At 45.2% G+C, this 12,500-nt stretch overlaps 2 protein-coding genes across 2 annotated transcripts in view; both read left to right on the forward strand.

Moving 5' to 3' along the window:
- The window catches only part of LOC310867021 (cytochrome c-like), a 453,272-nt gene that overhangs the window by 308,748 nt on the left and 132,024 nt on the right, over window positions 1-12,500 (forward strand). The window lies entirely within an intron of this gene.
- The window catches only part of satb1a (SATB homeobox 1a), a gene marked incomplete at its 3' end in the record, with an annotated part of 27,748 nt that overhangs the window by 8,374 nt on the left and 6,874 nt on the right, over window positions 1-12,500 (forward strand). The window contains exons 5-9 of the mRNA XM_083769381.1: window positions 1-81; window positions 1,804-2,294; window positions 5,161-5,373; window positions 8,954-9,187; window positions 11,157-11,312. The exon at window positions 1-81 is cut by the window's left edge and continues 31 nt beyond it. Coding sequence (XP_083625507.1) covers window positions 1-81; window positions 1,804-2,294; window positions 5,161-5,373; window positions 8,954-9,187; window positions 11,157-11,312 — 1,175 coding nt within the window. The remainder of the gene's footprint in view (window positions 82-1,803; window positions 2,295-5,160; window positions 5,374-8,953; window positions 9,188-11,156; window positions 11,313-12,500) is intronic.

The raw sequence follows: 12,500 nt of genomic DNA on the forward strand, positions 1-12,500 counted from the left end.
ACTATGCAAACGTCTCAGCCACCAAGTGTCAGGAGTTTGGCCGTTGGTACAAGCAGTTCAAGAAGACCAAAGGATTCAAGGGTGAGGAGGGGACGTCTGTCGGCGCTAATGGACTTTTAGGAGTCTCTCACCGCACTCGAGGCGGAGAGTTGCGACAATGTAGGTCGGAGGCATAATAATAGGCGATATATCTTGGTGGTCAAAGGTGGAGGTCGACGGGGTAAGGTCAGGGCCGGGGCTCAGTTGGGAAATCTCGAGGGCGCACACTGAATGTTGTTATTTTTGAGTGGTGCAACCACTCCAAGGAACGGCAATGTCCGTGTTCACCATATGTGGTGTTCACCTATATGTGACGTTAATGAGCACCAGTATGAGTACCAGTAGGGGCGCTGTTGTGCCAGAAACGGAGAGAGAGAGATAGTATTAGTGCTGCACTGTTGCCTGTTAATGAGAAAGAGAGAGAGAGGAGAGGAGGGGGGGGGGGGGGGGGGGAGAGGGACAGAGGAGAGGAGGGGGGGGGGGGGGAGAGGGGAGTTGCAACACTCAGTTCACACGGGTGTGATTTTTTTAAATTTCATACAGCTATTGCATTTCTTTTTATCAAACAGCTAAGGGCGATGAGTTCACTGTCTTCAATTCGCCTTGTCATGGCATTTTCAGAGAAAAGAGTCTGCATAGATTGCTATTTGTACTCAGACAGAACAAATAGCTACAGCATGCATTGGTCTATTCATGGAGGTGTGGCAAATTCCTGGTACTTCATCATAATACAATGGATGTTTTGACCTTGGTAATAATGTGCTTTTAGATATTTTAGTATTTCAGTCTGTGATAGCAAAAGGCCGATGCACACCTCAAAAGGCTGGTAACAGGTGCGTAGTATAGGGCAACAGAGCATATAATGAAAAAGGGTATCTTTGAAAGACAAAGAAGAGGTCCCTGCTCTTTATTAGGTCGACGTTTCGGTCGCATAGACCAGGGGTTCTCAACCCGTGGGTCGCGACCCCTCGGGGGGGTCGCCAAATTATTATAAATGTTGATTTGGGGACCACTGGTCTAAGCGACCGAAACGTCAACCTAATAAAGAGCAATTATTTTTTTGGCAAGTGTCTGACAGTGTGCTTCTTTGTCTTTCAAAGATACCCTTTTCACAAAGCGTCCGTGATGTCATGGACACTGGTCTCACTTCCTTTCCTGGACTACAATTCACATGATGCTTTGGTGCACTGCTCCTCTGAGTTGTGGAGAGATGGGATGTATCCACACTTTTCCTGGGCTGTGTGTGCTCCAGTTCCTGTTGATTTAATTGGATATCATTGGTCATCTGACCAGTTTCATTGGCTTTCATTGGATCAAATCGACAGGAACTGGAGCACACACAGCCCAGGAAAAGTGTGGATAGTCCAGGAAGAAAGTGAGACCAGTGTCCATGAGGCACTTTGAAATACTAAAAAGAAACACATAGAAACCTCCTTAGAAAAATGTCTGAATAACAGGTCTGTTTCATGTTCAGCTTCATAGTCTTTGGAATAGTCTTTGGAATAAACTTTGTTTATGTTATTAGGCCTGACGCCGGGAAAAAAAAAGTTCGCTCTGAAAGAATATATATTCAAAGATTTATGCCGCATTTTCATGATTTTTCAAAAATATCAGACCTACAAGCTCGTAGCGCGCCACTCGGTGGCGCGCTATGAGCTTGTAGATCTGATATTTTTCAATAGCTAAAGTATAACATAATGTCTTCTTTCTCTCCTTCACCCTTTTCACCCCGTCTTCAAACGTCTCGCCGCCACACCCCAAAAGACGTCGACTGCAGCTTCCCCGAGCAGCCCTCGCCGATGACCGCCCTCTGCCCTCAGCCGCTGCCCCCCGACAACAGGCAGAGCCCCCCGCCCCTGCTGTTCTCCCACGGCGGCGGGGGGGGAGGAGGAGGAGGAGCAGCAGTCGTCGCTAGCATATGCGGGCGCGGCGGTGGCACCCTCGGTCTCCACCGCCCGCCACCGCCGCCGGCCCTGAGTCCGCAGCTGGTGAGCCAGCAGCTGGTGATGGCGCAGTTCCTCAACCAGCAGTACGCCGTCAGCCGCATGCTCGCCTCCGCCGGACAGGCCCTCGTCTCGTCGCCCGCCGTCGTCCCGCCGCAGTACCTCAACCACCCCCCGCCGATGGGACGGGCTCCGCCTCCCCCCTCCTCCGCCATGTTCCTCTCCTCCAATAAGGGCCTACCCGTCGCTGACCACGCCCCTCCCCCGCAGCAGGCTCCGCCGCCGCCGCAGCCGCCACAGCAGCTGGTCCAGGTCAGTGTTGATTTTTGATTTGATTTGATTTGATTTGATTTATTTAGAAAAGCAATCATAATACAGCATTATAATCAGCGATCCAAGGATTACACAGTAAAGTCCAAAGACTTATTTCCACTGGGGTCCTCTCACACTGAACGGAACAATACTTTAAAATACATCACAAATACATAACAGTACATATACATTACATACACAACTCAACAAGTACGTCCCTATCCATCCCTCTAAGATGACCCCTTATAGGGGAACCTTTTCCAGTAGCCATTTTTTTGTCTTCTGTTTAAATGTCCTCAAATTGGAGGTCAGTTTAAGACTGGATTCCAGGCTATTCCACTGTGTGGCTCCTATATAAATGAATGAGCCTTTGCCCACTTTACTTTTAAAAGCAGGGAGCACCACATCTGCAATGTCTGATTTGGGCCGGGAAATTTAGAGTTTTAGTTTTAGTCATAGTCTTTTGGAATAAACTTTGTTTATGTTATACTTATTAGGCCTGACGCCGGGAAAAAAAAAGTTCGCTCTGAAAGAATATATATTCAAAGATTTGTGCCGCATTTTCATGATTTTTCTAAAATATCAGACCTACAAGCTCGTAGCGCGCCACTCGGTGGCGCGCTACGAGCTTGTAGATCTGATATTTTTCAATAGTTAAAGTATAACATAATGCTTAGTTAAGGCACCAAAAGGGGTTCCCGTTCAGAATGGGTTAAGACCGAAATAAACTATAAACTACCGCTACTGCTAAAGTTTTAGGTCGCGACCTAATAAGAGTATAGGTCACAAAACGAGCTTGCTGTCTCTTCGTTTTTGTCATTTGAGATGTTTTAGTGTTATTCTAGTTTTAGTCGACTAAATGTCATACGATTTTTGTCGACTAAATCTACAGTTGTTTATTGTCGACAATCTTTTTTTTGGTGTTGTATTAGCAGCAGATTTTACACTTGGTTGCATGCGGAATATAGCCGCTGCGCTGCGACGCGACGCGTTGCCATGACATTCTTCGTCGTAGTTTTAGTCGGCGAAATCAACACTGGTCCAGTGTAAGGTGACCAGATGTCCCCCTTTGCGTGGCACAGTCCCTCGTTTCCAAGACTTTTCAGGTGTCCCACAACTGGCAGGCACAAATGCCCTAATAGTTGGTGTTGCGGCAGTTTAAAGGCCGCCGCAAGGAGCTAAACATGCGAGTAAAGAGACGCTTGTATGAAGCGCACGCAATGAATTCAGGTCCAATTCCAGTTGTTTTCCAAGTTTTACCGTTTATTCAGTCACCACACGTCAGTCACAACTGTTCCCAGGCTTTTTTAGCTATAACTAAACGTGGTTGTTAAGGTGATAAAAGGTGCGTTTGATACGGTCAACAGAAATGTCTTCTCCCACGCTCACCTCCTCTCTCTGTCCAACTTCCCTCACCCAAGTGACAGGTAAACGCCATGAAACTAGAGTGGCAGCGCCCCAGCCCCGGTGACACGCCCACTACCTGTGCAGTGCCCATTAAAGTGACGTACCTTACGTCAATCATAATAGCACATTAGAATGCAAACACATTACGGCTCCTACAGCTTTCTGTTTTATAAAGCTCTCTCATTCTCTCTTTTCCTGCTAGATGTGTTTTAAGCCTGTTAAAATAACATATAGAAATATCTCCTACTAGGCTACAGTACCAAGTCGGCCAATACCACCCATAAAACAAAATATGAGACATCAGAGGGGGTTTAATAACAAAATGATAAGCAATATTAGGCCTATGGTCAAATATGACATCAAGGTATTAGTGTAAGTGATATTTTTTTTTTGGTTAAAACTAAAATATCTTTGTTAAAATGTTACATCACTATATTGTGATTGCATAGAGTGTTTGTTCAGTAATAGGGGTCTCCCTGTTTTCATAAACAGGTAGGTGACAAAACTTCAGCCAGACATGATAGCTATTTATGAGCTGAATTTTTATAGTGTTCCAGTTCCAATTTTGTCTGCTCATTTCTCATTTCTGACAGCGTTCTCTATCCTGACTGGATAAAATTGGTATCCCAGTTTCACAGTTTCTGAAAATGAAACAGAAAATAGATGTTCTCTTTAATAAATAGCTGGCGAGACATGGAGACTGCTGTTACTGAACAAACACTCTATAGCAATGGGCACTAACACAATATAGAGTGCCACAATTTTTGTATTTTTCCAGTTTTTCATGTGTCTATGAGGTGACAGTACTTCATTAGACACCCTGGAGTTGTTTTTATGTGCAATGGTGTATTAACTTTGTATTTACGGTTTCTTCCTGGAGGCTGAACCCTTGACAGTCAAACGGGCCAATGAAGTAAACAGTAATATAGTGACACCACACTATCAGCCCCTCCCCTAACCCCTCCCCCTTTATCATACAACTACAGCTGTGGGTGCGGCTTCAGTTCAGGTGGATCACCACCCATCACCACCCACCAGGCAAACCAGGCATACTTAATGAACTGGTGGGCGTGTCCACATAAAAGCATGATTTTAACAAATACTGTACGCCTTATATTGTAATAAAATGTAATCTGATGATCATGTTTTAGGGTGGAAAAAAATGGTGGCACTCCATCTTTAATAAGTTGCTAAACCTGTCCTGTCCCGTCCCCCACACGTCCCACACATGTCATATACTTCTGGTCCCTCAAGTGAAGCGTTTGGATCTGGTCCTATACCCTGTTATGTCCCAGTGAACCGTTTGGATCTGGTCCTATACCCTGTTATGTCCCAGTGAACCGTTTGGATCTGGTCCTATACCCTGTTATGTCCCAGTGAACCGTTTGGATCTGGTCCTATACCCTGTTATGTCCCAGTGAACCGTTTGGATCTGGTCCTATACCCTGTTATGTCCCAGGATGGTCCCGGCGTCACGGGCTGCTCCGGAGCTGGGCCGCCCTCATCCCACAGCCAGATGTCAGCCGCCTCAGCCACCGGGTCGGGAGGAGGAGGAGGAGGAGGAGGCGCGTCCGACGTGTCCACGGAGATCTACCCAAACGTGAGGGAGGAGCTGAAGAGGGCGGGCATCTCGCAGGCCGTGTTCGCCCGCGTGGCGTTCAACAGGACCCAGGTACAGTACGGACGTACGTACTGTACGTACGGGAGGATGAGCAGGGAGGGAGAGCGAGGGCCGATTCATACTCCTATTTTTACCGTTGTTTTTCGGCGCTGGAGTATGAATCGCCCCTTAGTCAGAGAATGTGGTGGGCAACTTTGACGATGGAGAGGGCCACTATTATTTCCACGCTCACTCCAAAGGGCCACGTTGCATATTACTGAGGTAGCGAATTTTTTTTGCCGATCTTCAAGCTCAAAACGTTTGAGCTTGTAGATTGGCAATTTTCTTTTAGCTATATTTGATTTGAAATCCTGAATATTTTTTTTGCTATTTTAAAGATTGAGTGCCACCATTTTTTTCCACGCTAAAACATGATCATCAGGTATTATTACAATATAAGGGGGAAGAACTTTTTCCAAAAAGTGTACAGTATTTGTTAAAATTATGCTTTTATGTGGACACGCCCACCAGTTCATTAAGTATGCCTGGTTTGCCTGGTGGGTGGTGATGGGTGGTGATCCACCTGAACTGAAGCCGCACCCACAGCTGTAGTTATATGATAAAGGGGGAGGGGTTAGGGGAGGGGCTAATAGTGTGGTGTCACTATATTACTGTTTACTTCATTGGCCCGTTTGACTATCATGGGTTCAGCCTCCAGGAAGAAACCCTAAATACAAAGTTAATACACCATTGCACATAAAAACAACTCCAAGGTGTCTAATGAAGTACTGTACAAAATACAAAAATTGTGGCACTCTATCTTTAATTCAAGTGGCAGATGCAATTTTGAATGTATTTGTATTTTTGTATTTTTTTTTTAAATATATTTTAGGGGTGTGTCATGTGATCTACCTGCAAAGCCTCTGTGATTGCAATCTACCTTTTTGGCATCCACTTCCTGCATTTTGGAAATGTTTTCCGGTAGTTTCAGTTTGCTTCATGAGTGTGTGTGTGTGTGTGTGTGTGTGTGTGTGTGTGTGTGGGGGGGGGGGGGTTGGCACATTCGTGTGGCCTTTTTTGCCGCAGTGCCCCCTCCCTCTGTGCATACGTGTAACTGTGTGTGTACAGTATGTGCGTGCACGTGTGCGTGCGTGCGTGCGTGTATGTTGGTTGGTTTTTGTTTGTGTATGTGTCTGCGTGCTTGCGTGCGTGCGTGCGTGCATGTGTATCTGTGCATGCTTGTGTGCGTGCATGCATGTGTGTGTGTGTGTGTGTGTGTGTGTGTGTGTGTGTGTGTGTGTGTGTGTGTGTGTGTGTGTGTGTGTGTGTGTGTGTGTGTGTGTGTGTGTGTGTGTGTGTGTGTGTGTGTGTGTGTGTGTGTATGTGTGCGTGCGTGTGCACCCCAGCTCTCTGCAGCACGGGGCCAGTGCCAGCAGTGAAACAGCTGCTGGGCCAACTAATCATTCCTCCTTAGAGAGATGCTGTCTCCCTTTCCTATACCTCTCTCTCCCTCTGTCTCGCTGTCCCTCCATCGTTCACCAACCTCTCCTCTGTGGCAGCCCACAGAGTCTTTTAAACACCACCGTGCATCCATCTTTTTTTCTTTTTAATCTCTCACTGTCCATCAGTATCAACCGTCATTTCTCATCTAAATCGCTCTCTCTCTCTACTATCACCTCGCTGAGTCGCTAACGTCTGTCTAAAAAGGGCCCCGTTATATTTGGTCACACACCGAAAATAGCCAAGCTTATAATAACATAGATCGACTGGTATAAAGTATAAATCGCCCCGCAAACCGCCGTTCACGCTTAGCAGCGCGCAGCCAGCCAGCCAAGGCTACAACGCGCCACAAAAAAAAACCCCACACAAAAAGAGGCTCAGAAGAAGATGGGGGGCTTAGCCCATTGTTATTATTATTACAGTCATTATCATCTTCATCATAATCAGTAGATCCACTTATCATCCACCCCCATGTTCTGTCGTTTGCCAGCGCAGAGGTGCTCCCAATGCCAGCCCCAGACCGGGCACAATGCCAACACAGAACACAACCAGCATGGCTGAAAGCAGGGGAGAAAGCATTTATCAATTGACGACGATGCATTATTATTATGAAAACCTCAATCCAAAAAGAGCGACGCTTGGATGTAAAGAATTACAAAAATGGTCTCTTTGATTTGAATTAATTAATTTATTTATTTTGTATCTTCTCGTGCTCGCTGTTGTTTTTCCCCCACCGGTGTGTGTGTGTGGAGTGGAATCTGGAAACCTTTTCTAAAGAGGAAAGCACCCAAAAATAAAAACCTCTTAGTCTAGGTTGTTTGAAGGCTCGTCTGCATGCATAGACGCGACACACCCACGGTAATGACGGGGTGTGTACAGGGCGTGAGTTAATCGTCTTTAATAGCAGTGCGTCGGAGACTGCCTCTTAACTTCTAATCTAGCTGTTTGTCCCGGCTGTCGACGTGTAAAACGCTGACCTGCAGAGGCTTGTCGTCTTGGATTTGCGACGAGATCTAATGACAGTTATGAGGAACTTTCACCCTAATGCCACTGTGTGTGTGTGGATACAGGAGAAGAAACTCCTGCATTTGCATTTCCACTCTGTATACACATCAGGACCGAGAAATGCACAACATTAAATATCACAATATTTGCCTCAATATATATATTTTTTTAAGCTATTGTTTTGGCGTTTTTTGTCTTTATTGATAGGGTACAGTAAGGCCGCCGGGCTCGGGAGTCGAACACGCGGCACACCGTCCGGCTGGCTTGGCAGCCTAGGTGCCCAGGCGGTTGAGCTAACCGTCCGGGCCTCTATATCGATATTTTAATAATGTAATAGTATATTACATCACCTTGTCCACACACGTCTCATATTTGCGACAATGAAAGGCGAAAGTATAGGTCAAATGTTCCGCCAAATATGACATAATTTTGTGGCATTATTATTATGAGATGACACATGATGATGTACGATGATGAGAGCGCCCCTCACTTCACACGGTGTGTGATTTTTTTTTTTTAAACAATATCCCACACCAGAGATAGGTATTAATTGGTGCAGCAATCAATGCTGAATAGATGGAAAGTAACTAAGTACCTTCACGTCAATACTTTTGTACTTTTAATCACAAAAGTACATTTTGAAATCCCGGAAGTACATTTTGAATTCCGGGCTTTTACTTGTGACGGCGTCGTTCTACATTACAGTCTTGATACTTTTACTTAACCCATTTTGGGCGGGGACCCCTTTTGGTGTTAGCATTATGCTATGCTTTAGCTATTGAAAAATAGCAGATCTACAAGCTCACCGAGTGGCGCGCTACGAGCTTGTAGGTCTGCTATTTTTGAAAAATCGAAGAACGACTGACATAGAAACATAGCTTTTTCAGAAAACTGTCAGGATGTAGAAGACATTTTTAGAATCTGATCTCAGGTCAGAATGGGAAACTGTCAGGATGTAGAAGACATTTTTAGAATTCTGATCTCAGGTCAGAATGGAAAACTGTCAGGTTGTAGAAGACATTTATATAATCTGATCTCAGGTCAGAATGAAAACTGTCAGGATGTAGAAGACATTTATATAATCTGATCTCAGGTCAGAATGGGTTTTAAGTAAAACAATTGAGTATACTTTTTTTTGGTACACCAGGGCCTGCTGTCGGAGATCCTACGCAAGGAGGAGGACCCCAAGCACGCCTCCCAGTCCCTGCTGGTCAACCTGAGGGCCATGCACGTGTTCCTGCAGCTGCCCGAGGCCGAGCGAGACCGCATCTACATGGAGGAGAGAGAGAGGAGCCTCTCTGGTGCCACGCCCAACAACAACAACAACAACAACAACAACATCATCAACAACAACAGCAACATCTCACCAAGACACACACAGGTTTGAAACACACACACACACACACACACACACACACACACACACACACACACACACACACACTAGTGGGCCATATCTTGCGCCACCTCTTAGCCAAGTGTTGATTTTGACAGCAAATTTTGATTTTAGTTGTAGTCAATATTGGGCTGTATTTTGCGTGTCTTAAGTACCAGGTCTTATTACTTATAACTTAAGACCTGGAGGCGTGATCAATGCCGTTTGGCTATTCTGAGTGGCCAAAGAGCATTGACCACGCCTCCATGCGGTCTTAAGTTAAGTAATACGACCTGGTACTTGAGACACGCAAAATACAGCCCTATAGTCTCTTAAATGGTTTTAATTTAGATTTAGTCCCATTTTAGTCACCTGGAATGTTTTAGTGTTTGTCTAGTTTTCGCTAAAATGTATTTTGGCGGGCCTTGGCTCACAATGTGTCACAACGTGACGCGTTGTGACCTAGTAGATCTGCTATTTTCACCATGCAACGGGTGCAGTACTTAGTTTAGACTAGTCATTAGTCCTACAACTACAACCTATCTCAAACCCTCACCCTAACCCTAACCTCCCACGGGGCACCTAAACCTAACCTTAACCCATGTCTAACCAATGACTAGTCTAAACTAAGTATGCACCCCCATGCAACCAAGTGTAAAATGACTTATACTGGATCTCTTGTCCACTATAGTCCCTTCCTAACATTTTAGTCAAGTTTTTTTTTTTGTTGACGAAATTGTCAATATCATTCGTTTGCGACACAACTTCTTCAATCTCCCACCGTAGTCTGAAAACCCACCTCTTCAGACTACATCTTAGCCCATAGCACTTGCCGTAGCACGACCTTACAGGCGTATGCAAAAGCTCAACTTATGTAAATTAGATACAGTAGCATGTAGACATAGCACTCTATAGTGTATACGACGCATAGTTTCATTATGTAGATAGATAGTAGATACCCCACTGTTCTTAGCTTACGCATGATTCTTGAAGTCTATTTTTATGTATTTGATGTATTACCATGTTTTGTTTTTGCTTACCGTAAATCGCTCTGGATTAAAATGCCTACATTATAAATTGTATTTGTAAAACTACTTTCTAGCTCTCTCTCTCTCTACCTCGTCATTTTTTGTCACTCACTCAACCTCTATCTTTCTCTATCTCTCATTGTTGTCTCCACCAGGCCGAAGGCATGGGGGGAGAGTATGTTTTGCACTCCGTCCGTCCGTCCGTGTGTGTGTGTGTGTGTGTGTGTGTGTCCGTGAGCAGCTAATCTCGGCCACCGTTAACCCGGTCGATGCCAAATTTTGCACACACACTCCCTGGATGCCAACATGAACCTCTGCCCCAAACTTTCCAGAACGGCCTGTTATAGCACCACCAGGAGGCCGCTTTGTGCAAAACAAGTTTTTGCACAGTACACCTACAGATTTTGTCCAAACATCACGCATCACCGGTCTTTCAGATTTCTCAGACTCCATCCTGATTGGTTAAGATTGGCTTCCAAAGTTCATTTACTTTTGTTGCCCTTTTATCCAACCACCAGATGAAGGCAAGCTGCAATGTTCTACATTCCTATCCTGGTGGAGACCTGTGCCCAGAAGGGCACTTTTTCTAGTTCTCTCTCTTTCTCCCTTATCCTGTGATTTAATTATCTTTCTTTCCTCCCATCTCTCCCTCTTGCATATATTTTCTCTGTCTGTCTCTGTCTCTGTCTCTGTCTCTGTCTCTGTCTCTGTCTCTGTCTCTGTCTCTGTCTCTGTCTCTGTCTCTGTCTCTGTCTCTGTCTGTATCTCTGTCTCTGTCTGTGTCTCTGTCTCTGTCTCTGTCTCTGTCTCTGTCTCTGTCTCTGTCTCTGTCTCTGTCTCTGTCTCTGTCTCTGTCTCTGTCTGTGTCTGTGTCTCTGTCTCTGTCTCTGTCTCTGTCTCTGTCTCTCTGTCTCTCTGTCTCTCTGTCTCTGTCTCTGTCTCTGTAGGCGAGGCTATCTCCAGTGATGGCGGACAGGGCGCTGAGGACAGACGGCTGTGTTTTAAACATCACCGCCTCCGTCTATGAGGACATCCAGCAGGAGATGAAGAGAGCTAAAGTCTCCCAGGCCATGTTCGCTAAAGTGGCTGCTTCCAAGAGTCAGGTATACGGTACACACACACACACACACACACACACACACACACACACACACACACACACACACACACACACACACACACACACACACACACACACACACACACACACAGTACACAGTCACACACAGACACACACACACACACACACAGTACCATTAATACACCATTTTGTTTAGCCATTTTGAACCCTAACCCTGAATTATACTTACGGTAACTCCAACCATAACCCCTAAAATCTAACCTCTAAGGCCCAAACGCGCACAAATGATCCGCCACGCAACTCCTCGCAACCAAACAGTTGCGTGTAGTTGCATGTAGTTGCATGCAACCATTATTAAAACCATAACCGCATCAGAATCAGTGTTGATTTTGTCAACTAATACTATTAGCAAAAGGCCGGTGCACACCTCAGAAGGCTAGTGACAGGTGCGTATAGGGCAATAAAGCATACTTAAAGGTATATTCAGTGATTTCACTCAAAAAACCTTAGGTTTAGTTTTTGGCTGTGGGACCCAGCCTTTCGTCCAATCAGGATAGAGAGTCAAAAACGAAACCTAAGGTTTTTTGACCCCCAGGGGTTAACTGGGGACAGGGAGGAACTCCTTATATGGCCAGCACACTCTATAGTAGGGAGGACTGTCACAACAAAACAAAAAAATAAGTGATATTTGAATTAAGTGAAATCACTGAATATACCTTTAAAAAGGTTATCTTTGAAAAGCAAAGAAGGGTCCCGCACACTGTCAGAAACTTGCCAGGAATGTTGCTCTTCATTGGGTCAACGTTTCGGTCGATTAGACCTTCATCAGGACAGACAATACAGGGCACGATAAGCACCAAACATGTATAGACCACACCCCCAGTGAGAAGGTCATGCAGGAGATGCAAGTCATTGGCTGCACAGATAACCAGAACCCATAAGACACTCCCCTCAAAACCATATTAGACCCACCCTTAAATAAAGAAAAGGTGTATGCAATCCCATAAAACAAAATACAACAGTTTATCAGGGTCAGGGCATCACTAAAAGAACAAAGGATCATATGACAGTGTAAGTCATCCAGGTCAACACTGGATGCGTCACTTGCGTGTAGTTGCATACAACCATTCACTAGTCGGAATAAACACACCATTAGGGAGGTTTAAGGGATTTATTGACAGTGAAGAATGCAGGGATGAAGGAATGAATG

The sequence above is a fragment of the Protomyctophum parallelum genome, assembly GCF_964188405.1.
Source record: "Protomyctophum parallelum genome assembly, chromosome: 1".
Lineage (NCBI taxonomy): Eukaryota > Metazoa > Chordata > Actinopteri > Myctophiformes > Myctophidae > Protomyctophum > Protomyctophum parallelum.